The sequence below is a fragment of the Salvelinus fontinalis genome, chromosome 12 (assembly GCF_029448725.1).
Source record: "Salvelinus fontinalis isolate EN_2023a chromosome 12, ASM2944872v1, whole genome shotgun sequence".
In the NCBI taxonomy this organism is placed as follows: domain Eukaryota; kingdom Metazoa; phylum Chordata; class Actinopteri; order Salmoniformes; family Salmonidae; genus Salvelinus; species Salvelinus fontinalis.
The window spans coordinates 15205590-15233207 of record NC_074676.1 but is presented as its reverse complement, the minus strand read 5'-3'; the positions used below and the strand labels follow the sequence as shown (position 1 = coordinate 15233207).

The 27618-nt window shown below is 41.6% G+C and overlaps 1 protein-coding gene across 1 annotated transcript in view; it reads right to left on the bottom strand.

Moving 5' to 3' along the window:
• Window positions 1–27357, bottom strand: part of LOC129866864 (vesicular glutamate transporter 3-like) — a 41216-nt gene extending 13859 nt beyond the window's left edge. The window contains exons 1-5 of the mRNA XM_055939866.1: window positions 26824–27357; window positions 21370–21622; window positions 15787–15905; window positions 3561–3675; window positions 3190–3277 (exon numbers count right to left, since the gene is read on the bottom strand). Of these exons, the coding sequence (XP_055795841.1) occupies window positions 3190–3277; window positions 3561–3675; window positions 15787–15905; window positions 21370–21622; window positions 26824–26924 (676 nt within the window). The 5' untranslated portion in view covers window positions 26925–27357. The remainder of the gene's footprint in view (window positions 1–3189; window positions 3278–3560; window positions 3676–15786; window positions 15906–21369; window positions 21623–26823) is intronic.
• Between the last annotated feature and the right edge of the window lie 261 nt (window positions 27358–27618).

Here is a 27618-nt window from a genome sequence, read left to right as displayed (position 1 = left end):
CATGGAAGCTTATGAGCGCTATGGCAAAAACAGGGTTTTACATAAATAAATAGTTTAAATTGTTAAATCGTTTAACAGTGAATTTGACATGTAAAGCAATGGTAGCTAAGGAGGGCGGGGCTTGACAAAGGATGAATTACTTTATTAAGCATCAATCAAACATTTTTACCACATTAATAAACAGTTATGGCAAAACTTTGGGGATAGTCATTCAGTGCTTGCCAAATTGTAAGCCTATTAAGCTTGGTTAAATAATGGTTTATAAATGCACTTAAAATGGTCATAAGACAACCCCTTATTTCATCATGTAACATGGCAAGGGTTTCACAGTTGAAGAACATTCTCACTTCGGATGCATTGGTGCACTTATTTATTTATCCCAGGAATTAAGGCATCTTCATTAAGGCACTACAGAGGGTAGTGCGTACGGCCCAGTACATCACTAGGGCCAAGCTTCCTATCATCCAGGACCTATATACTAGGCGGTGTCAGAGGAAAGCACCAAAAATTGTCTAAGACTCCAGACACCCAAGTCATAGACTGTTCTCTCTGTTTCCGCACAGCAAACGGTACCGGAGTGCCAAGGATAGGACCAAAAGGCTCCTTAAAAGCTTCTACCCACAAGCCATAAGACTGCTGAACAATTAACCAAATGGCCACCGGATTATTTACAATGACCCCCCCCCGTTTGTTTTTTACACTTCTGCTACTAGCTGTTTTATGCATAGTCACTTCACCCCTACCTACATGTTCAAATGACCTCGACTAACCTGTACCCCCACACATTGACTCTGTACCGGTACCCCGTGTATATAGCCTCGTTATTGTTATTTTATTGAGTTACTTTTTATAATTTTTTACGTTAGTTTATTTGATAAATATTTTCTTAACTCTTTCTTGAACTGTCACGTTCCTGACCTATTTATGTTAGTTTGTTATGTGTGTTAGTTGGTCAGGACGTGAGGTTGGGTGGGCATTCTATGTTTTCTGTTTCTGTGTTGGTTTTGGGTTGCCTGGTATGGCTCTTAATTAGAGGCAGGTGTTTGGCGTTCCTCTAATTAAGAGTCATATTTAGGTAGGCGTTGTCACAGTGTTCGTTGTGGGTGTTTGTCTTCCGTGTCTGTGTAATTGTTTGCACCATATGGGACTGTTATGGTTTGTTCGGTTTGTGTAGTCTAATTGTTCTATTCGTGCGTTCTTCTTGTTTTATGTAAGTTCGTCGTATAGGTCTGTCTACACCGTTTTGTTGTTTTGTTAGTTTATACAAGTTCGTGTCTTTTAAATAAATATGTGTTCAAACTTCGCTGCGCCTTGGTTCCCTCAATACTCCTCCTCTTCCGAAGACACAGAGGAGGAGGACCGCCGTTACATGAACTGTACTGTTGGTTAAGGGATTGTAAGTAAGTAAGCTTATCACGGTAAGGTCTACACATGTTATATTCTGTGCATGTGACAAATAAAGTTTGATTTGATTTTGAACACGTCAATATCTGCCCACCTACGCAACGCCCTCGAAGTAACAACAACCTCTAACGTGCCCACAATTTGTGTTGACTCTGTCTCATAGTGACAGTGGTACTGAGATCGAGAAGAAAGTTGTGAGCAAAATACAGACATAAGAGATTGGTTGCCTATATCTTTGTTTATTCTAATTAATCAAATTATGAATCCAACAATAAAAAGCTGTACTATTTTGTAGTCTTTCTACATGTTACAATAAAGTTGACTAAATTAGAAGCTAATATTTTGGTTGTTTTGACTTGGTAATGAGTAGTAAGTACATATATGGTATATGGTTGACCTATATCTGATCTGTTTTTGTAAACTCAACCAAATTAACGCAGATTATACACTTTTGGGGGGGAAACTGCTAGCAATAACATTGTGTTGACAGGTAAGTTATTAGAGCCTATTGAGCCTCCAACCTTTCTAATCTTGGACACCCAGCGCATCTGTCCATGAGAGATTGCCACCTTGTGACAGTTGTTACTGAATCAGATGCAGCTGAGAAGAAATGAAACACAATATTTGTGAATTTTGTGGAAACTTGCCCATTTGTAACAAGCAAGGCAACAAGCATTTGTTGTTACAGATCTATCATTACTGACTGCAAACGCCACCAGTTACATGTTGTTATTACAATGTAACTATGAGTTATCACAATTAACTACAATACTTGTTACAGTGTAATTACACATAATTACATTGTAATAAGGACTCCATGAAATGAAGCGTTACTGCAACCTATCCCATCCCCATTTTCAGCCATTTTACCACAATGCTAAACATCTCTGGACAGAGAACAATGAGATATATATTCAATGGCTCGATTGGGGTTGATTGTGGTTATTGGTATAACAGAAAGGCAGGCAGGATATTTTTGAATATCCATTCGATTTACTAAATTAATTAGATTTTTGCACTTTCACCTGTGAAGTTCATCATAATTTATTTAATCTGTAGCCTAACAAACTGCATGGTTACCCGAGTCGTTGAGGGAGGACCTGTCATGTTCTGACCATAGTTCTTGGGTGTTTTGCTTGTTTTAGTGTTGGTCAGGACGTGAGCTGGGTGGGCATTCTATGTTGTGTGTCTTGTTTGTCCGTTTCTATGTTTGGCCTAATATGGTTCTCAATCAGAGGCAGATGTTTTATGTTGTCTCTGATTGGGAATCATATATAGGTGGCTTGTTTTGTGTTGAGGATTGTGGGTGGTTGTTTCCTGTGTCTGTGTTTTCGCTGCACCAGCTAGGACTGTATCGGTTTGCCACATTTTGTTATTTTGTATTTGTAAGTGTTCACTGTTTATTGTTTATTAAACATGTTGAGCACTGGCTACGCAGCGTGTTGGTCCAATCCCTGCTACACCTCCTCCTCCTTCTTCTCGTGAAGAGGAGGAAGGCTGCCGTTACAGGACCACACACCATATAGCATATTATTGATATCTTTGCAAGGGGGAAGATGGTGGAGGCCTATATTATCAATATTTGCGCACCACCATTTCACACAATAGATTTTACAGAACAAAAAGATCCCACCATGTCGAACAAACAAATAATCTGTCGGTGTTTATAAAATTGTGCCTTAAAATCTTGTTTCCATTACAGCGCACGTGTTTGTTTTTTTATACGGTATGACTTTCCTCACATAAAAACTGGATGGAAACGTGGTTAGTGTTAATTTCACTTACCACAGAATGAGGTGGTGGCCAGACGACTTCTCTCTAGGGGAGGAGCCCATTTGGCCCACATCCCATGGCATGCTGGGTAGGTAACACCCTGTATAGGAAACATTACAGGGCATCCTTATTCTGAATGGTCAAATAATCAACCTGAGTAAAGAGATACAGATATATACAGTACCAGTCAAAAGTTCTGAATGGTGTGTCCAAACTTTTGACTGGTACTGTATATGTGTCCCTGTACTGTATATGAGCTTTGTCAAATGTATCAGTTATTATGATGACTAACGTTGCCACCCTCAATTGGGCTACATTTAGTAGATTTGGTTTAAATTTGGCAATGAAAGTGTCAAAATCCAGCAACACTGAAGACGACGCACCTCCACCAAGCCTTGTAGGATGCGGACTAACATGACACAGCCGTAGTGCCTCCTGGCTGCTGACGGGATGAACATATTCAGTATGGACGTGAGGAAAATGGCCGCCCCAAACACTCTGGGGAAACATTACATTATAGTGTGACTAGGTTATAGACAACAATGGTGAGCAAAAATTACTACAAAGGGTAGCATTTTCCAATAATTGCATACAGGATCTTGTAGGATCTTAATTTGAGCCAGCTTGCTACAGCAGGAAAATAATCATTCAGCAACAGGAAATGGGAATTTTTGTAGGGTTTGATAACTTTTTCAAAAGGGAAAATCAAGTCTGACAAAGTGGAAACTTCAGAAACCAAAGTACAAACTACAAGTTTTAGATTTCCTGCATTGCAGAAAAGGTATCCTGCATCAGGGTGATAAAATTAGGATCCTACATCTTTACCCTCCCCTACGCATTTATTTGTACAGTGAAGCTAAAACTTTGAATTTGACTCTATACTCCAGCATTTTGGATTTGAGATCAAATGTTTTATAGGAGGCCACAGTTATAAAGGCAAAACGCAGTAACTACGCCAACAGTCAACACCAGCCATATGCAGGACCTGCAGAAGGAGCTACATGAGCTAATGCAGAAATTTCTCAGCCACCACCATCCACTCTACAGTCCCACAAAAACCCAGGACCAAGCCAACAGCTGAATAAGAACGCACCCACCAACCAACCCAGCTGAGCCCTCTTGACTGTGGCCTAGCTTGGCTCCCCCAGCCCTATCATCATTAACACAGGGACTAATGACCTGCCTGCCCAATAGGAGAGGGTGGCCACATCACATCACTAAGGGGAGTGATAGAGTGCCTCCACCATCTTCCCCCTAGCGAAGATTGTAATATCTACAGTACACTGCTCCCACCATCCAGAGGGTAAATGCCAGCATCTCTCGGGACTGTATGCTATGGCCCAACGTACACCTGGCCCACCATCCCACCCTCAGCCTGGACTGTCTTTACGACAATGTACACCTGTACAAAGAGACAGTCCCCACCTTCGCCAGGATGTTAAAGGATGTTGCTTTGGGTGGCCAGTTCAACTCACCCCACAGGAGCAGCAGACCAGCCACCAACTCCCTGAGACAAATCAGTTGTTCCTTTAGACCTGCATCCAGTAGCACCTCACAGAGGCTGGAGAACAGCCAGCAACACTGCCCCCCACACCACCCTCCATCACTTTTCTGCTCCGGAACTGCATGCAGATACACTGAGCTATGCACAAGGCCCCACGCAGAGTTTGGAGGATCACAGGCCACACTGCCCTCCACACACCCCTCTTTAAATCCCCCTACAACCTCCCTCCCATGCTACCAGACCAGGTCCGCCTCAGCACAGCTCAACCAGACCTGGCCCAGCACAGCTCAATCAGACCCAATCCATCACAGCAGCTCTCTACCAGACCTGGCCCATCACAGCACAGCTCAACAAGACCCGGTCTGCCTCAGCACAGCTGTACCAGACCCGGCCCATTACAGTACAGCTCTACCAGACCTGGCCCATTACAGCACAACACAGCTCTACCAGACCAGGACCACCTTAACTCAGCCCAGCTCTACACAGCACAGATCACTACCCTAGTGTCCGGCAAAACACTGTTGAGTGTAATGCACCACATGATGCAGTCCACACCATGTATCATTCACATCATCAGCCCTCTCTTCTGAGAGTTTGGAGCTGTGCACACGCAGAATGTACCACTCCGGTCCCTGCAGCAGTTCCACTCCTTGAGCGGGAGCTTCATCCGGATGGACTGCTCTCCCAGTTTCATCCCCAGCCCCTGCATCCAGCGACTTGAGGGAGTCTGTCAAATACTCAGTCTGCTGTGCTCTTACCTGGATTGACAGGGACCTGGGCAAAGTCTCTGCTCACTCAACAAATAGCTGCAGATGACCCTATGCTTGTTTACTCTTATGGGAATGAGCTGAATACCCCCTCAGTGTGGGATGTATGATAAAACAAATGTTTACACAATTGACATTTGTGTACAGGACTCGTGTCCTGACATTCTGGTTCTCGGAAACATGGTTAAATGATTCTGTCTCTGATAAAGACATTGAAGTAAATTATTATAATGTATTTAGATGTGACAGATTACAGAAAGGGGGAGGAGTGGCCATATATGTAAAATCTAATTTCATGGTGTCCCAACCTTTAAATATTTCTGTTCCTAGAAATTTGAGCTCCTAGTTGTACAATGGTTCTCCCTTTTAATAGTTGCATTTGGTGGGTTATGGGAGACGTGACATGCCTCGCAAACATCCATTAATACTGTACATGTCACGCCCTGACCATAGAGAGCCTTTTTATTCTCTATGTTGGTTAGGTCGGGGTGTGACTAGGGTGGGTAATCTAGTTTTTTTTCCTTCTCTTCTCTATGTTGGCCTGATATGGTTCCCAATCAGAGGCAGCTGTTTATCGTTGTCTCTGATTGGGGATCATATTTAGGCAGCCATTTCTCCACTGTGTATTGTGGGATCTTGTTTTTGTGTTGATGCCTGTGAGCTCTACAGAACGTCATGTTTCATGTATTCTTTATTGTTTTTTTGTTCGGTTCACTTAAATAAAAGGATGTCGAAACGATTTCACGCTGCGCTTTGGTCTGAGTACGATTACAACGAGTACGTTTAAAGTCCCTAAACTCGGCAAGAGTCTTTTGTTCTGCTGATAGCCCATCAAGGGTGGATGGCTTCTAGCCCATCAAGGACACGTTGTTTGCAGAGTTCACAAACAGGAGGTGGAGTTCCAGAGCTCACAGATGTGCGTGGCATGGATTGTGACTCCATCTCGTTCCTCGCCCTCTTCAACGCTTCATTCTCCGCCTGACGCTCCGCCAATGACGCCTGACTCTCCACCAATGACGCCTGACTCTCCGCCAATGACGAGTGACTCTCCGCCAATGACGATTGACTCTCCAACAATACCACCTGGCTCTGGACCAATGCATCAGCTGATTAATTTAACAATCACGGCTAAAGCGATTTAATTAAGGGTTTCAGTTAGGAAAATATGCTGTACAACGGGACTGCAAGTGAAGAGCATAAAAATCCTAACATTTCCAAATAAAAATCTGATTGATTTATCAAGACCAGTCCCCATGCGCTGTGATTCAGTGATATTTATTCCTTATTGTCCTGCTGATAGTTTAAATAAACATCAGCATTTTGAAATTGTATTTTTATCATTATTTTATTAATGAAAGCATAAATACTGTACTGTAACGAAAGCATGAATACTTTACAGTACATGCTTGATCTGACATTTTGCAGTTGCATGAGGTTTGGAGTTAGAAATGTAAAACTTAAAGAGTATTGTTTTTCTAACACCTACAGTAGCTGAGCTATTAGACGACCCTTTTGTAAAGGTTGAAGACTCTATTGTCCTGCTTATAGCCCATCCTGGAAAGTTTTTTGCCTAATTCACAGCCTGATACGCTTGTGAAAAACAAAATGTCTCCAGCTGTCCATCACTACTGTAAATAAATACACAGAATATCTAAGGGGCTTTTATATAATTATCATGTAGGGTTAATAATAATAATAATAATTGTTGGAAAACAGATCGGCTCTCGTAACTCATTAAGAGGAGGCTTCTATCTTCAATATAATCATTAATTCAGAAGGTTTTGTTTGTTTGGTCCTTAAATGAAACTGTTATATATTTTTATTTATCACAATTTTCTTTAACCAATTTTAGTCTTTAATGCAGGGCTGACAGCCAAGTTCCTTACTTTCCCCGCTTCCACTTGATAAAGGTTCCAATTGATAATTAAAAACAAAAATCAATTAGCATATTTGAGTTTTATTTGTTCTGTCTTTTCTGGTGGATTAAACTGAAATTACAACCAACTTTCTATGGCTTGTGTAACGGCTTTCTTCCTCCGAAGAGGAGGAGCAGGGATTTGACCAAAACGCAGCGTTTGAATATGACATAATGAATTTATTTAACAAGACGAAGACGAAACGACATACACTTGATAAACTACAAAAACAACAAATGACGTAGACAGACCTGGACGACGAACTCACATGAAACACGAAGAACGCATGAACAGGAAAATGCCTACATAAAACGAACAAAACAAACCGACAACAGTCCCATGTGGCGCAACGACATACACAGACACAGGAGACAACCACCCACCACAAACAGTGTGAAAACACCTACCTTAATATGACTCTCAATTAGAGGAAACGCCAAACACCTGCCTCTAATTGAGAGCCATACCAGGCAACCCTTAAACAAACATAGAAACAGAAAACATAGACTGCCCACCCAAACTCACGTCCTGACCAACTAACACATACAAAACTAACAGAAACAGGTCAGGAACGTGACAGCTTGTTTAAAAAATAACGATATTTTAGAGATGATTTTGTTTTCAAATAACCGAAAGTGTGTCACGACTTCCACCGAAGGTGGCTCGTCTCCCTGTTCGGGCCTACTAGCTGCCACCGATCCATTTTTCCTTTTCGTCTGTCTGTTTTTTTCGGTGGGTTTATTAACCTCCACTGCCTGCTAATTCTTTGTGCGGGATTATTTGCTGTTTGCTCTGTTAGAGGTGCGTGTTTGCGCCACAGTTTTTTTTTTCTCTCACGGTCGTTGTACCGTTTGGATTGTAATTAGAAGTAGAGGATTCTGCTCCGTGTGTTACGTTATTTCCCTGTGTGTGGCGACTTCGTTGGGTGTGTTTCCCCACCTGTTGCTTTTGTGATGGGACTTTCAATAAACAATTGTGCTACTGGGACTTCCTTGCTCTCCTGCTCCTGCTCCTGACTCCTCCACCTACCTCTTCTTAGGAAGCACCTAACAAAGTGAGCGTCAAAAAGAAAGGAGGACCAAGGAACTCTTCATATAATTAATGACAATGCCTTTATTTGTATGGCATGTTCAATGGAAACAAAGTTTAAAAACGCTGATGTATTTCGGCTCCATGTCCTTCGTCAGGGAGTACCGAAAGTGAGCGGTTGTAATCTGAATAAAGGGGAAAAGGCCATTCTTGAACATGGGGTGAGACATTCTCACAAATTTGTAAATAAAGTCAGTTTGTTATTTAGAATAATTCATTTCTGTTTTTAGAGGGAGAGAAGCCAAAAGCCCACCGTGCCTATTTTTCGAACATCGTCAGTCCACATGTCAAGCGTACTTCCCCCATTGTTTTTACCCAAGTTCTCTCTTAACTCCAGGACAACCGACAGTTTTTGTTGTTGTTGCCTGATGCTGGACTCTAGTGCCAGAGAAGAGAGACTCTCAGGCTAAAAATACCTCCATTAATTTACGAAAAGATTTACGAAAAAGGAAATTTGTGCCACAGTTTAGACTACTGATAGATCAGCGTTTTAACTCCCCTTTGTGATAGTGTGGTGCAATGACAAAATGCCACCATCTACCACTAACGGTCACGGCATAAGCTTGTAACTTTTAAAGGAAGAACTACTGTAAATGTGTCCATAAACCAGATTACACGTTTATTTCTTGCTGAGATGTACTGCCCCCCGCTGCTGCCATGGTGGATGCTAGTGGTGATATAGCTGAGTGTTAAACACCTTTTCTGTCCTCGAAGTTGGTCATTTTAGGGGATCTGAATCTGGATTGCCTATCCCTGGCCTCTGATCAATTTAAGAGTATACAGTATGCATTCATTTGAATTTCAAAACCCACACGGTTAAATGTGAAACACCCTGTTAACTCCTCATTGATTTCTACAATTCTTACTACTAACCACCATAAATATTTGTGTAGTGGAGTATTTGCACATGCTTTCAGTGGTCATTATCCCATAGTATGTATTAGAGATACGAAACAGCAAAATATTAATCCTTGTTAAATTAAGAAAAAATATATATATTTTAAGTTTCCTCCTGAAGGGTCTTTACACATGTTCTGCTCTGATTTAGCCACTGTCTCCTGTATTCCTGTCCCTGAGTTGACTCAAGAAAATATATCCTCTATATCTATTCCTCTGGCAGATAGACACACTTATTTTAAACAATTCAGAGTCAAAGATAGATCTAACCCTTGGTTTTCTTCAGAGCTATCTGAGCTTATTCAGATGAGAAATCGGACCTGGGCCAAAGCAAGGAAAACTGACTCTGTAGTGGACTGGAAATCGTTCAGACAATTGAGAAATAGATGTAGTATCTCGACTAAGAAAGCTAAATCAAGCTACTATCTTTGACTCTGTTGGTGATCCTTCAACATTCTGGAAAACAGTAAATGCACTGAAGCGTACAAATTCCGCTTCTTCCCTGCCTAAGCAAGTTCTGTCTGATTATGGCATAGTAACTGAGGAGAATGGGATAAGTGATGCTTTTAATCATAATTTTATCTCGACAGGCTTTTTAAAAGAGAGAAACTGTTGTTTAATTGATTGCTCTTCCATCTGGTTAAACCCTTAAACTTCTAGTGAATCTTTGTTTTCATTTAAAAAAAAAAAAAAAAAAAAAAAAAAATTCAACAATTTACTATCTGTGATGTGCTAGATGCCTTGCATAAAATTGATGTTAAAGAATCCACTGGGGCTGATATGCTTGATCCATTTTTGCTGCAGCTCTCTGCCCCCTAATTTCAGAATTATTAACCCATATTTTAACCTGATGAATATACCTGGTAATATTCCCAATGTTTGGAAGGTGGCCCATGTACTCCCCCTTCACAAAGGTGATGTGACCTAAATAATTATCTATTTCGAAACTTTCTTGCCTTGCTAAAATATTAGAATCGTCGATTAATTCTCAGCTAAGACCTTTCTTATCTTTGAAATGTATTCTAAATGTACACCAGTCTTGTTTTAGACCAGGTCATAGCACTATCTCTGCTGCATCCCTAGTTATAAATGATGTGGTTAACTGTATGGATAAAAGGCAACATTGTGCTACCCTCTTCATTGACCTTTCAAAGGCTATCAATACTGTTGATCACTCACTACTAATTCAGAGGATTTCCTCAATTGGCCTAGACCTGGCTTACTTGACAGTTAGAAGTAAATGCGTATCTACGGATGGTGTTAAATCAGACTTCCTGTATATTACAAAAGGTGTTCCACAAGGGTCGATTTTGGATCCTGTAATTTTTACTGTTTACATTAGCCATGCTGGCTAAGTGTGCCTTGAATTCGAAATAAATCACAGACAGTGTCACCAGTAAATCACCCCCACACCATAACACCTCCTCCTCCATGCTTCACGGTGGGAAATACACATGCGGAGTTCATTCGTTCACCCACACAGCATCTCACAAAGACACAGTGGTTGGAACCAAAAATATCCAATTTGAACTCCAGACCAAATTACAAATTTCCACTGATCTAATGTTCATTGCTCGTGTTTCTTTGCCCAAGCAAGTCTCTTATTATTGGTGTCCTTTAGTAGTGGTTTCTTTGCAGAAATTCGACCATGAAGGCCTAATTCACAAAGTCTCCTCTGAACAGTTGATGTTGTGTCTGTTACTTGAACTCTGTGAAGCATTTATTTGGGCTGCAATTTCTGAGGCTGGTAACTCTAATGAACTTATCCTCTGCAGCAGAGGTAACTCTGGGTCTTCCATTCCATGGTCCTCGTGAGAGCCAGTTTCATCATAGCGCTCAATGGTTTTTGTGACTGCACTTGAAGGAGCTTTCAAAGTTTTTGAAATGTCCATATTGACTGACCTTCATGCCTTGAAGTAATGATGGACTGTCATTTCTCTTTGCTCAATTGAGCTGTTATTGCCATAATATGGACTTGGTCTTTTACCAAATAAGGCTATCTTCTGTATACCACCCCTACCTTGTGACAACACAACTGATTGGCTCAAATGCATTAAGAAGGAAAGAAATTCCACAAATTAACTTTTAAGAAGGCACATCTGTTAATTGAAATGTATTCCAGGTGACTACCTCACGAAGCTGGATGAGAGACTGTGTGCAAAGCTGTCATCATGGCAAAATGTGGCTCATTGAAGAATCTCAAATATAAAATATTTTTAGATTTGTTTAAAACGTTTTTGGTTACTACATGATTCCATATGTGTTATTTCATAGTTTTGATGTCTTCCCTATTATTCTACAATGTAGAAAAGAGTAAAAATTAAGAAAAACCCTTGATTGAGTAGGGGTTCTAAATCTTTTGATCGGTAGTGTATATGATTGAAATGACACCCACCCTGTATTCAAGAAAATGTTGTGCAAATATTTTTAAAAAGTCTTAAGTTTATGCATTTTTAGATAATTGATATAAGAAAAGGGTCATTTTAAAAAGGAACAAAAACGACATCCTGACATTCTGAAATAGTTTGACAACCCTGTTTGTAAGCTTTACATTTATATCAAACTCAACAGTTTATCATTTCCAGTAATGAAGACATGGATGTTTCATGGTAGGGTGGGGTATGCAAAATGGGTAAACATTGAGGGCATTTCTCCTGAATGTTTTGGCATTCCGGTTAAAAAGGTGACTTTCTGACCACTTATACCATGGGAAAACATGTATGGAAAGTTTTGTTTAAAACAAAAGTGATGCTGTCAAAAAGTGAATGTAATGAAATGCATTTACCTTTGACACCTTCAAATGGGGGGACTAGACACATAAAGTGCATTAATTTCTAAACAGTAAAACAGATATGTATGAAAATACCCTAAAATAAAAGGTGACATTCTGCACTGTTGCTTCATATAACACATTTGATCTCAAATCCAAAATGCTGGACATATAGAGCCAAATAAAACGTTTTTGCTTCACTGTCCAAATAAACACGCAGGAGAGTGTATGATACAGTTACAGCTACATATAGAATTATAAAATCTTAATGGACACTTGACATACAACAACCAGGTCAACAACAATCCACTACAATTACTGTCATGGCCTGTACTGCTGTAGATCTAAAGGTTAAAACCAGTCGCAGGTAAAAGAAAGTGAGCACCCAAGACTATCTTCTATTGACTCAACACCAATCATCAATGTCCCTGAAATAGTCAGTCCCTCCCAGGTCTCCCCTAGCCTCGACTCCAGATGTTCTAGATTTAGGAGAATATGGTGTGATCTCTGGCATTGCAAGAATGGGTCTCCTTCTCCTGACAACTCAAAATGACCAATCCAACATAACAATATGACAGATCGAATACATCTGCCTTTGAGGGACAGACAGAGATCCCATAAGATTCTGCTTCATCCCTATTGCTTTCTTCCTTCCTTCCACCCCTCCTTTTTGGCAAAACAAAGTGTAAGTGACACTTGTAATATTCCAGTGGCTGGCGTCTCAGGGAGAAATCAGATGCAGGATCTTTCATTATTTACTCCGTCAGTGGCGTGTTCTCTTTTCCTGTGAAGATTTTATTACAGGACTACTATCAGCCCCATCAGAGCTGCACGCTCACCACACGCACACGCACACACACATGCACACGCACACGCACACACCAGACGGCATTAACCCTTACCTAACACACACACAAACACTGCATGCCTTTTTCACTTAGGTACCTGAAACCTTTCAGTTATAGCTCTAACGCCACACACTGACCAATGCCAAATATCCCGTCTTTCAGTTCTAAACCTCACCACACACATTGACTGACTGCATATTTCAGACACACAATGTGTATGTTCCTGCACTTACAGTTTTTTTTACAATCGCTAGGACCCATTTCTCAATACTTAGGTCACTTTTTCAAAACTCTTCACACAATGAGCATAACAGCAGTCTATGTGGGCTAAACTGTGGATCATTTTTCATTGCTTTGGCACAAAATGCATTCAATGACTACATCTTTCAATTTTCATGAACTCTTTTCTCACTCAGACACAACCACCACCAAAACTCTATGTACCTACAGGCCAATTTGCACATGTTTACATACTCTTTTCAAAACTGTTAAACTTAAGGTCAAAACCTAAAATAACACAAAATTGAATAAGACATAAATTTGCTACATTTCTACAGTAATACCGTATTGAAATATATTCCAAATCTAAAAAATGAAATACTACCAAAACAATTAGACCAACCACAGCTGTTTCCCATTGTAGCTGAACACCTACACAGGTGTTAGTCTTTCAATTACATCACCATCTATACAAAAGGGGACATTTTAGGAATAATGCTGTACTGTAATGTAAACATCGACCCAGCCAGAGATAGAGAAGTGGCTGACAGAGGAAGAAGAGTGGCTGGGAGAGGGAGAGGAGTACGTCGTGTGGTGAAAGAAGACTGAGAGGAAGATCAAGAGCTGTTGTCTCAGATGAGATTAGGGCTGCTATAATTGATAATGTAATAAATCATGGTCTATCAATGAGAGAGGCTGGTCTGAGAGTGCAGACAAATCTGCAACGCTCAACAGTGGCATCTATTCTGAGACATTTCCGGCAAAACAACAGGTAAGATGTGCATTTTGCAAGGGCATCTGACTGAACTGCACATTACAGAAGTAAATTGAGCAAAGCCTCCAAACCTACTTATGTGTAATTGTAATTGTTTTTGTATTTCTGCTTAGGACCCAACGGTTACCTCCTACAGGCGGGAGAGGTAGGATTTTCATTGCTGTGCAGGAAACTGTAATCGTTGATATGGTCATAAGAAACAATGGCATAAAATTCAGAGATTCGAGACGAGTGCTGGCAGACAATGTAAGCTTAACAAATATTTCTAGAGTCCTGAAACAACATCAAGTCAGGATGAAGCAGTTGTACACTGTCCCCTTTGAGAGCAACTCTGAACGAGTCAAGCAACTCAGGAACCAATAAGTCCAGGTAAGATGACTATAAAATACAGAACTGGTTTTGAACAAAACCAAACAGGGCAGAGACACACAATGGCATGTTTTAAGGTATAATGTAAACTACTGCAATAGCCTGACTCTTATGTTGCCATGTGGATTTATTTTAGAGAGTCATGGAGATTGAAGCCAGGCAAACACCCCACACATTCATCTTTGTGGATGAGGCTGGTTTCAACTTGGCCAAAACACGGCGGCAAGGAAGGAATGTGATTGGAAAAAGAGCCACAGTGGATGTCCTGGGCCAGAGGGATGCCAACATCACAATGTGTGCAGCAGTATCCTCTGATGGATTGTTGTTACACAAACCGCTAATTGGGCCATACAACACCGAGCGTCTCATTTCATTCTTGGGTGACCTCTATGGAAGGGTTGTGCCAGGTGAGGCGAAATCGGCCAACGTTTGTAATTGTGTGGGACAATGTGGCATTTCACCACTCCTGTGCAGTCACAGAGTGGTTTGCAGCCCATCCCAGGTTGGTGTCACTTTTCCTCCAACCTTACTCTCCATTCCTCAACCCCATAGAGGAATTATTTTCCTCATGGAGGTGGAAGGTTTATGACCACCATCCACATGATCAAATGTCGCTCCTGGACTAAATGAATGCTGGATGCCTGGACATATCTGCAGAAGATTGCCAGGGATGGACCAGGCATGCCAAAATATTATTTCCTGGGTGTATTGCCCAAGATTACATAAGATGTGATGTGGATGAGAACCTGTGGCCAAATGCACAAGACAGAGTTGACTAGTATTGCCACTGTATCTGTATCGGTAGATGGTGTATATACAAATGATTGTATTTTGGAATCACTCAATGCCATAAAATGACATAAAACATATTGAAGCATATTGCATCATGTCTGATACATTCCTGTAACATACCCTGCAGTGAATTCTAAACAGTAGAGAGGTGTCATTCTTGTTTTGTAGAGAAAACATTGTGTAATGCTCCCTGTTGTTAGTGTTGTTTAGGTCGTTGTTCTATTAATGACCATGTGTGCTTGTTGGGTGACAACCTTTGCTAGTGTTATGGAAGAACGAGCTGATTTGAGACATGTATGAAGTGTTTTGGTAGTTTTAGGGAATTTTGAACGTGAAATTAAATGCTGTGTCAAGCTGAAAGTTAGTTAGGAGAACTGTGTGAAGAGTTTTGAAAAAGTGACATAAGTATTGAGAAATGGGTCCTAGCGATTGTAAAAAACTGTAACAGAGGTATGCATTCCAATCCTCCATTATCAATAGTCAATGATCTTGAGCCATCCCAGTCACCTATTTAACACTCTCTAGTCCGCCCACAAACCAGTTCTATTAAAATACCTTCTATTTCTTGAATTTCCTGAGTTTTTCAGTATCGTAAACAGTGCCCATATTAGGACAGCCCCAGGGTCACAAGGAGTGAGAGCGTTAGCAGTGGGAAGGTCTCACCTGTTGGCGGCCAGCTTGTTGGAGATGAAGCCTCCAGGGATCTGTGTGACGATGTAACCCCAGAAGAAGGAGCCATGGATCAGTCCCACAGTCTCTGGGTCCCAGTTGAATTGAGCTGGCTGGTGAAGAGGGATAATATAGGGTATTTAACTTGTTATGAGTTATTTCACATAAGAAGCGTTTGTGTATGTGTCCGGGGCTATTGTGTTGTGAGAGTTTAAAATAGAATCAGAGGACTGTTTGGGGGATGCTGCTGTCCTTCAGAACAACGCTTTAACTATTCCATCCAAATATCAGCTGTTGAATAGTAATGGCACTATAATACAACATTATACAACATTCAAGGGTGTGTTCACCTGATCCCCTCTATCAAGGATGGATGATTGATGTAGTTAATTAAGAAGATTAAACTCAAGATTTAGATATGCAATCTTTTTAGAATTTTGACTGAAGCCTATAGGCCTACATTGACAACTGCTGGCTAACAGGAGATGATAGATGAATCACTGATGATTCAAGTATTAGCCTATACCTGCCCATTTACTAGGCATACTATGGAATTATATTATATTTGAAAAGTTTTTCAAAATTCAATCACTGCGAGCATTGATATCACTCTGTGGTGAAGTCATTAAACTCGTCTGTCCACAATAGTGCCCTCTCAGTACTGTTTTCGTGTTGAAAATGTTTGATGTTGTTTTCTCAAGTTAAACTACATATTTGTTTAATCTATATTCCATATAATCTTACAACGTTTGCTGTCGTTACATGATTTCATTCCCTTGCCGTTATTGCAACATTGTAGACAATTCTGTTTCATACCACAGGCCCATTTATTTAGGTTTGATATGGATGCAGTGTTCGGGACTCACGAACAACGCTACACTCATGAGGAAACAGTTACTTTATTTCGCTCAATAAATGTTTCCTTAGTTTAGAGTCTGTGTTTCCCCGAAATGTGTGATGCACCCATATCATTCTGTTTTGTGTCCGGACTTTTCGGTGACAATGCTATCAGTGCGCACCTGAGCGTTCACAAGTTTATTTCTGGCCTTCCCTCATTTGGTCAAGCCACTGAGGGCGCACGCGCATTATTCTCAAATCAAATCAAGTTGTATTGGTCACATACACATATTTAACAGATGTTATTGTGGGTGTAGTGAAATGCTTGTGTTCCTAGTTCCAACAGCGCAGTAATATCTAACAATTCACAACAATACACACAAATCTAAAAGTAAAATATTGGAGTTAAGAAATATATAAATATTAGGATGAGCAATGTCGGAGTGGCATTGACTAGAATCTAGTAGATTACAGTATATACATATGAAATAAATAAAACAGTATGTAAACATTAAAGTGATCAGTGATTCCATGTCTATGTATATAGGGCAGCAGCCTCTAAGGTGCAGGGTTGAGTAACCGTGTGGTAGCTGGCTAGTGACAGTGACTAAGTTCATGCCAGGGTACTGGGTGGAGGCCTGCTAGTGATATTTTTTTTACTGTTGATCTACCGGTAATACGGTTCCTGCATGAACATGAAAGTGTATATTTTGACCAGATATCCATGTAGGATTTTGGTGAAATTGCTTTAACATTTTAAGACAGTTGTGTGCTGCAGAGGATTCATGCCAACAGGGGGCATAGGGGCATGTACCCCTTCAGATTTGCGCTGTAAAAAAAATATAATAATATAAATAAAAATACAATATACTATTTGTATATATTTTTTCTCTGTAATACTCCTAGCCACTTACAGTGGCGATTTTAGCATGTACATCTTGGTGGGGAAAACTCCCAAAACATTTTTAAATGCATGCCAGCAAAGCCACTACACAACAAAATACTAAGCAATACACAAATTACACTGTAACGGTGACCAGGGGCACAACTTTCACTGGGGACCCCCCACATTCTTAGATTGCATTCTTGTTCCCCCCAATTTTATCATTGGAATGTGATACAAAATGAGGCATTGGTGTGCTTTAGGACCATGCAGATGCCTCCGAGCGTTCGGGTAGACTGTTTGGAGCGTTTATCAAACTGGATAAAAAATACATATGTAATAATAAGTTATGCCCCCCCCCCCCCACTTCTAAAACCAAAGTTGACCCCTGACGGTGACAAACGGTGCCCACAAACTGTTGGGGCCTACATAAAGCTGTCCCAATAGCAGAGCTTTCTTTTCAGCAACATGGAGTGACTCCTTACCACTGCTACACCTGGTTATCAGCAGAGCCTTGTCTGGCTGTGAAACAGTTCATTCAGCCTCATTTACTAACTTAACTTAAAAAATAGCTGATATGGCTGACTTGCATAAACAAATGTGGTTTCTACTGACAATTGAGATGTACAAACTATGGCATAAGGGGGGACGAACGGATAAGAGGCAATGTGTAATTTCGATTAAGACATTAATGAGCGAGCGATAAAGTAGTCAATATGACTATATATATGAAGTAGTCAATATGACAATTTGTTCAGCACTTTTGAAATGTACAGCGACAGAATTCAGAACTTTCTTACAGTATTCTCCATGTACACCAAGTCAGAACCGTAGGATAAATAAAGAGGGCATATAAGCAGAAAATGAAAGCTCTTACAATATTCTATGATTACATTTCTCTAAAACAAGCTATAGGTTACATGTGCACCACCAAGTCAGAACAGTAAGTAAATTATGAGGAGGAAAGGGACCAAATTATTAGGGTGAGGCACATAGGCTACTAACAGTGTACATCACAACATACACTTAGCAGAGAAGTCAGTGTAGTGTATATTTTAATAAGGGCAAGTCCAAAAACACGGTACAGTACAATAACCCAAAACAACGCCCAAGACAATGGGAACTAACAGTACTCCCATAAGGCGCAAAAACACAACGCACCTTACTATAATAACCACACGCGAAATACACTGAGGAAAGCCTCCACAAGCAACAAGAAAATAATCCCGCACAAACCTAAGCGGGGAAACAGAGGTAAATATACACACAGAAATGAAAGCAAATGAAAACCAGGTGTGAATGAACCAAAGACAAAACAAACGGAAAAGGAAACATGGATCGTTGATGGCTAGTAGGCTTGCGATGCCGACCGCCGAGCACCGCCCGAACAGGTAGAGGAACCACCTTCGGTGGAAGTCGTGACAGAGCTAGGCTGAAACACCTGCATTTTGTAGCTGTCTTTCTCAAGAAAACAAAAAAGAGACCATGAATGCAGATTAATTAACACAATATTTCTTATTTTTTTAATATTGTTTGCAAACTGATATGTGACACGTATTAATGCCAAAATAACATGCAAAACAGGCAACAAAACAGGTGGGGCTCAAACATGTGCTGTCTGAATGACGGGTCACCACTGTCTACTTAGCAATTTAATGAAGTTGGGTTTAGGTTCCCAATCTCCCAACCTCCTAATTAGCTACCAGTAAGCCATTTCAGGCTATCAATCAAGTTAGATTAGCTTGAGTAGACGCCTGTATCTTTGTAGTGACTGGGTTGATACACCATCCAAAGTGTAATTAATACTCAAAGGAATTTTTCCCTTTTTATTTTTACCCATCTACCCTTCTTTGCTAAACATCGGAAAACCTCCCTGGTCTTTGTGGTGGAATCTGTGTTTGAAAAAAAACAACCAACATGAGCAAAACATCTGACATGTACATGCTTGTGAGAATCTCACCTTTACACATAGGGGTCGTAAATGTGTAGCACAAACGGTTCATAAGCTATAGACCAGTGGAGGCTCCTCAGAGGACGAAGGAGCTCCCCAGATGAGGAAGGAGAGGACCATCCTCAGTGAATTTCATAAAAATAAAAATGTTCAAACATTTAAAACGTCTCACGTCACCAAATAATTTATTAAAACTGTTTTACAATGAAGGTCTACAGTAGCCTCAACAGCACTCTGTAGGCTAGCACCATGGTGTAGCCGGAGTACAGATAGCTTCCGTCCTCCTCTGGGTACATTGACTTCCATACAAAACCTAGGAGGCTCATGGTTCTCACCCCTTTTCATAGACTTACACATTAATTATGACAACTTCCGGAGGATGTACTCCAACCTATCAGAGCTCTCGCAGCATGAACTGACATGTTGTCCAACAAATCAAAGGATCAGAGAATGAATTTTGTACTGAAAGCATAAGCTACAGCTAGCTAGAACTGCAGTACATAAAATGTGGTGAGTAGTTGACTCAAAGAGAGAGAAAGACAACAGCTGAACAGTTTTTCACTTCACTTACTTTGCTAGCGTATGCAGCCAGCTAGTTTAGCCTACTCAAACACCCAGCTCAAACAGAAAAGGATGCTATATTAGCTAGCTGGCTATGGCTATCCAACACTGGAACTCTTCCAAGTCAAGGTAAGCTTTTGGTTTGATTAATTTATTGTTACCAAGGCCCAGTAGTGTAACTGCTAAACTACTTGTACACTGTACTGCATGATTGTAGTGGGTTTACTAATGCGTTAGTTCTGGTAGCTATGTTATTTATAACATTAGCTAATATGGTGATGACGATGTAGGCTGTGTGTAGGGGTTAGTGGTTAAAATATGAAGGTTTGGCTTGGAAAGTTTTTTTCCACATGTTCACAGACAGCTGATGTATTGTGTACTGAAGTCCACAAGCGAAGGGAAAAAGTGAGAGGAGGAGAGTGCGTAGATGCGAGAAGGAATTATACAACGCTCAAAGGGATCATACTGTTTGTATGTGGCTGCTATGAAAGTGAACTGTGTTTGCGTGTGATCAGGGGTGTATTCATTCTGCCGACTCTCTTGAAAAACATATCTTAAACGGAAACAAACATAACGAAACAGGGATAAACACATGATTTTCTTCCAATAGAAACGCTCGTAAATAAATACACCCTCGATCATCTAGATGCAGGCAAGAGTGTGCAAAGGCGGTATTGAATGTGTCGATGTCTGTCACCTCGATTACTCACATTTCTCTCAACCTGTGCACCTACGTTGTAAACTTTAATTCATAGGCAAGGTCATGATGGGTATAGGGAAATCATGTAGTAGCCGAAACATTTCGATGTTACACTGAGCTGGGTGAATGGAATATGAATGACAGTCATCCAATATACTGTAATAGAATAAGGCCATGCTCATAAAAAAAAATATATATATTCTCACTCATCTTAGACAGCACCGACCGCCACTGCTGGGCATGCATATTTCTCTACCTGTACGGCACGAGCAATTTAAATGCACCTCGAGGTTAAAATTGTTTTCTCACATTGATGCGACAGGCTGAACAATTGAATAGTTAAACTATTCTAGTATGGGGATGTCTGATTTGGCTGAAGCTTACTCGTGTTTTTGTCTGTGGAAAATGAAACACGGACAACAATTTTTCATAATTCAAATAACCAAAGCAGGTACCAGGTCTCAGCTCCGCATGGCTCTCATTTGGATCATAGGTGCCGTCCGACTCAATTTGACCCCTGCCTCTACCTGCCTACCTCCTGCTGCTTCATTGCCCTAATGACTGCTACACAGTTTCTATTTTACACACTCCATAATGCACACCTCAGTCTTGTTTATGTCAGTGAGATATTTATTTCTCTCTCACCTGGAGTACAGGTGTCCCATTGATGTAGACCGTGTTGTTGTTGACCATCTCCACGATGGCCACCCCCAGGTTGCAGCGGATGCCAAAGGAGATGCAGAAACCCAGTCCACTGAGCATGGCGATGATGTAGCGCTTGGGCAGGCCGCAGCACCCGCAATCAAACAGAGGGGCACTGTGACGAGGGGTCACCTGTTCCGCGTCCTCTGTCAGCTCCATCTGGTCCTCCTCGTCCGCATTGGTGCCATCGATTTTCCTGTAACGCAAAACATGCAAGTTGAGACAGATACCCAGCAAACAGTCAATCTTCCTACAATGTTCAACAGGAGGACATTGGTAAGTGTTTAATTGGTGACGTTGTCATACTACACTACATAGTCCAACACTCTTAGAAAAAAAGGTTCCAAATTGGTTCTTCGGCTGTCCCCATAGGAGAACCCTTTTGGTTCCAGGTAGAACACGTTTTTGTTTTCAGAACCCTTTTGTGTTCCATGTAGAACCTTCTGTGGAAAAAGTTCTGCATGGAACCCAAAAAGCTTCTACCTTGAACCAAAAATAGTTATTCAAAGGGTTCTCCTATGGGGACAGCTGAGGAAAACTTTTATGTTCTGATAGCACCTTTTTTCGAAGAGTGTACTACAAATAAGTATGGTGTATACAATAAGTATTTGTATACCTAATTCCCTTGAATGACACTTCATGTTAAATCTACTATGATATTTAAAAGAGTCTTTAAAAGACACAAAGACCATTCCTGATCTTACCCTTTCTGTCTTCAATAGTATTATTTATTTATTTTTAAACTGAGGAAGGGGAGGAGACTCCCAACCGCCTACTCCCCATGAAAGGTCACAAGGTGAAACCAGGATGCATTCTGGAAAGGTAACTGTGCATCTGATATTTAGCTCCCCCTCCCCCCCACGACTATACACCTGTTCCATTACCCAACATCCCTCTCGACCCTCATCCCCCAGTTAACAGGAGCTGCTTTCATCTGGCCGCCTCAGATCTTCACCTGAGTTCCTCTCTCTGGGCAGATGTGATAATGGTGTTCAAGGGGTCTGTATTTTATCATGCATTTGGTCTCCCTTGCACATACTGTAGATCCATTGTTCGTGAATGGCATGTCCTAACTATATATACTGTATGTTTTCAATCCATCGAATATGGACTGCTGTAGTGATTCACAGGGGAATAAGGTCAGTATTTGAAGCGTCATCCCATTCATCACAAACGGACTGAATGTTAACAACAATAAGTATTTTTGTGTTACATTGGTGTGTGGAGTTTGTAGAGCACCATCCTCAGCGGGGTCGGAAAACAACCTGATGCATCTCGTTTTCAGGGCAAATGGAAAGAGAGCCTGTGACACGACTTCCACTTTTGGACGTTAACAAGGCAACACTCCACCTTAACTCCTCCTCCACATTTACTTGATTGGTTGAACAGTTTATTTTCTCGCCAGGACCAGAAAGAAAGAAACAGGACTCAGGTGTCTGCTGCATTAGGTTAGTACAGCACAAATTCAATGGTTGACAGTGTAATAGATATCCTCAGCACTCCTCCAGGCAGCTTTGATAGATAGATGGGTAAACAGTAGAGATTCTTGCAAACTCCTATCCAATCTCATAAAACAACCTGAAAAAAACATTTTTGGTGTAATTATATTTAAAATAATGGTTCTTTGCAGAACCTTAGGAAAGGGTTATAGCAGCATGTGTTCCATTAAGACCTTGTCAAAAAGGGTTCTGCATAGCACCAAAAGGGGATCCGCTACTGTTACAAGCCAAAGAACCCTAATTTGGCACTATGTAGACTGAGTCAGCCATTTTTGAATTTTCAAAATACTCAGGTTCCTTAACTAATACACATGTTATTTGCTGCAGAACAGGCAAAGTGCACCTAAAGGAGAACTGAAGTGGCAAAGCATTAGCTGAACCAAAACAAAACAGCCACACATACAATACTAAAATATCCCTTCATTAGTCCCTTGATGTCAAGGATGCTGGGCTCCATTCCTTTTACCTCACACTCTTCAGAAGTCTATATTATGTACACTTCATTCACTCCTTCATTCATTCACAAGTATTTAATGTGCAAGAAAACCTTTATGATGTCTTGCTTGAAAGGCCCACATTCGTAAAAAAACAAAAGGGTATTTTATCCCATGATCTATTAGCAAGCAGAATCTTACTCATCCCTGCCTCCCACAGACTGTCACCACTGTCTTTCCCAAACCCCTAAGCCCCCATCCTTCCACTCCAACTCAGCCCTGTCTCCCTATTCACTGATCCCTCATTGAAATCCCACTATGCACTCAGATGAACCATCAAACAGGCAAAGCGCCAATACAGGACTAAGATTGAATCCTACAACACCGGCACTGAAGCTTGTCGGATGTGGCAGGGCTTGCAAACTATAACAGACTACACAGGGAAACCCAGCCGCGAGCTGCCCAGTGACACAAGACGAGATACATTTATTTTATGCTCGCTTCGAGGCAAGCAACACTGAAGCATGCATGAGAGCACCAGCTGTTCCGGAAAACTGTGTGATCACGCTCTCCGTAGCCGGTGTGAGTAAAACCTTTAAACAGGTCAACATTCACAAGGCCGATGGGCCAGATGGATAACCAGAACGTGTACTCAGAGCACTCACGGACCAACTGGCAAGTGTCTTCGCTGACATTTTCAATATCTCCCTAACCGAGTCTGTAATACCTACATGTTTCAAGCAGACCACCATAGTCCCTGTGCCCAAGAAAGCAAAGGTAACCTGCCTAAATGACTACTGCCCCGTAGCACTCACGTCGGTAGCCATGATGTGGTTTGAAAGGCTGGACATGGCTCACATCAACACCATCATCCCGGAAACCCTAGACCCACTCCAATTCGCATACCGCCCCAACAGATCCACAGATGACGCAATCTCAATCGCACTCCACACTGCCCTTCCCCACCTGGACAAAAGGAACACCTATGTGAGAATGCTGTTCATTGACTACAGCTCAGCGTTCAACACCATAGAGCCCACAAAGTTCATCACTAAGCAAAGGACACTGGGACTAAACATCTCCCTCTGCAACTGGATCCTGGACTTCCTGACAGGCCGCCCCCGGGTGGTAAGGGTAGGCAACAACACATCTGCCACGCTGATCCTCAAAACTGGGTCCCCTCCTGTAGTCCCTGTTTACCCACGACTGCGTGGCCAAGCATGACTCCAACATCAACAGTGGTAGGCCTGATCACCAACAATGATGAGATAGGCTATAGGGAGGAGGTCAGAGACCTGGCAGGGTGGTGCCAGGACAACAACCTCTCACTCAACATGAGCAAGACAAAGGAGCTGATCGTGAACTACAGGAAAAGGAGGGCCGAACATGGCCCCATTCACATTGACAGGCTGTAGTGGAGCGGGTCGAGAGTTTCAAGTACATTGGTGTCCACATTACCAACAAACTATCATGGTCCAAACACACCAAGACAGTTGTGAAGAGGGCACAACGACACCTTTCCCACCTCAGGAGACTGAAAAGATTTAGCATGGGTTCTCAGATCCTCAAAAAGTTCTACAGCGGCACCATCGAGAGCATCCTGACCGGTTGCATCACCACCTGGTATGTCAACTGCTCAGCATCCGACCGTAAGGCGCTACAGAGTGTAGTGCGTTTGGCCCAGTACATCACTGGGGTCATGCTTCCCAAAAAATTGTCAAAGACTCCAGGCAAACAAGTCATAGACTGTTCTCTCTGCCACCTCCAACGCACCCAATGATCCCACATCCCTCCACCTCCACCTCACCCCTGTCTTCACCAACCCCCCAGCCCCCATCTCTCTTCCCCAACTCACTCCTGATTTCTCCAGTCCCCATCCTTCCACTAAACTCACATATGTCACATGAGGATAGGCTACCCGTCCTGTTGGGGGAGGACGCAGAGAGCTGTGGGTTGGCAGCGCACTACATTGCTGCCTGCCATAAGTTGAGGGACAGTGTCTGACAGACCAATCAACCTGCACATGTACTCTACTGTATGTTTATTGTTATTGTTGAATGTATGGTTATTTTGACACTTAGTTATTGTTGTTACTGTTGTCCCGTTGACCATTTTGATTCTCATTTTTATATTGTAAATAAGCTTTGGCAATATGTACATTGTTACGTCATGCCAATAAAGCAAATTGAATTGAATTGAATTGAGAGAGAGAGAGAGAGAGAGAGAGAGAGAGAGAGAGAGAGAGAGAGAGAGAGAGAGAGAGAGAGAGAGAGAGAGAGAGAGAGAGAGAGAGAGAGAGAGAGAGAGAGAGAGAGAGAGAGAGAGAGAGAGAGAGAGGAGAGAGAGAGAGAGAGAGAGGAGAGAGAGGAGAGAGAGAGAGAGAGAGAGAGAGAGAGAGAGAGAGAGAGAGAGAGAGAGAGAGAGAGAGAGAGAGAGAGAGAGAGAGAGAGAGAGAGAGAGAGAGAGAGAGAGAGATTCTGCTCAGACTTAATTTCTCTTTTCCTCTCTTGGTCTCTCTGGATTCACATTTCTTAGTTTCACCTTAGTTTCACCTCCTAGTAATGATTTGACCAGTTTGGTGGGATTGCACATGGATCCTTGTGGACTTTGATGAAAAATGTCACTTTGCCTTTTCCATGTGTTTGTATAGTGTTTAAAATAAAACGGATGAAATAGAAAGTAAGCTTGACAACATCATTCATTTTACACACATTTAATGATGACACATTTTCATTGTACTGATATTACAACCCTAATATAAATTATAGTCGATTGTTGGATAAATTTGTCCAGTTCACTTTTTTAAATATAATTTCAAATGTATCTATTTCAGACTGCACAGTGAACACTGGTTCTTAACATGCAATAATTCCCTTTCACAGGAAATTGCCCACTTACTTGGTTTATCTCTTTTCAGACAACAATCCACCTCATATGTGGAAGTTCCATATTTATCATCCTCCCCTTGTGAAATATATATCAGATATGAAATATGCATCACAATGTCTTAAGATAAAGCTCGTGATGACATCACTGGCATTGCCTGGCAAGCAAAACAATTAAATATTTAGTTCTCTAAGATCTCTGGGTACAGTACATGGTGAGCTTAATGTTCTTCAATCCTCCTGTTTTCCACCACTGGCTTTGTTCATAGTTCTTAGAATTTTGACCAAATGATCTGAGTTTGGGATTATAGCACTGCAATCGTTTTACCAGTGGATATAGAGATGTTTTATGCTAGCCTATAGGACTATAATTTAGATTAGAATATTGACCAAGCTATATAAAGATCCTAAAATACAATAAGATAACTAAGATAAAATACCTAACAGTACTCAGAAATAAATAATATATACTTATTAAATAATCTGATCTGTTGCTTCAAGTAGATATCAAACATGCACTGTGTCGTTTTTACCCCATTGAGTCACACATATCTCAGTTAAAGAGATTTTCATACTCACCTCTGCAGGTTCCCCAGGCCGTCTCCTACCATATTCTCCACCTCCTCCTTCCCTGGTTTCAGAATCTGCTCCTTCAGCCCTGCAAACCCCCCGAAAGGCATCTTCCTCTGCTTCTCCCTGTCCTTCTCCCTCTCTTTATTTCACAGGAGTATGTATCTTCCCCTCTCTCTTGCGCGCTTTTCTCTGGGAAAGACAAGCAAATATCTGCTAGATGTGGTTGCTCATTCTTCCTGAGATTTTAGGCACAAAGGGGCTTGCTCCGCCTTTGTGTGGTGCCACGTGTCCCTCAGACGTTCCTCAGATGTGAGATGGGCTTCTGCTCTCTGCTCCTCTCTGGCGTGACCAGGGGATCAGACTGGGAGGCAAGGGGATGATGGGCAAAGTGAGGAGGGGCTAGGTGGAGGTGAAAGGTGATCGGGTTGAGGCTAAGGGTGTGTCAAATGAACTCCTCAAGGTCCAAGGCACCAGATAGAGCTCCTAGCATGGCATAGTTCAGCTCACCTCCAGAAGGTTTGGTGGGAAGAGAGATACAGGGAAAGAGGGAGGGAGAGAGAGAAGGAAAGAGTACAATCCCCCACCTCAGTATCTTGGCATGGTGAGCTATGTGTGGATGGGTGCAGCAGGACTGAACAGCCCCCTTTGCTTTCCTCTCCATCTGATAGCTCCAACACTAATTGCGAAGAGGGTCTGGGGTACCTGTGTGCTTCCTAAAGCCTACCCCCCCACCGTTCCCTCATTAGCTCCCCAGCCCTCTAGCCCTACCTCTTTAGCCAAGAATGTTCATCTGATACCAAC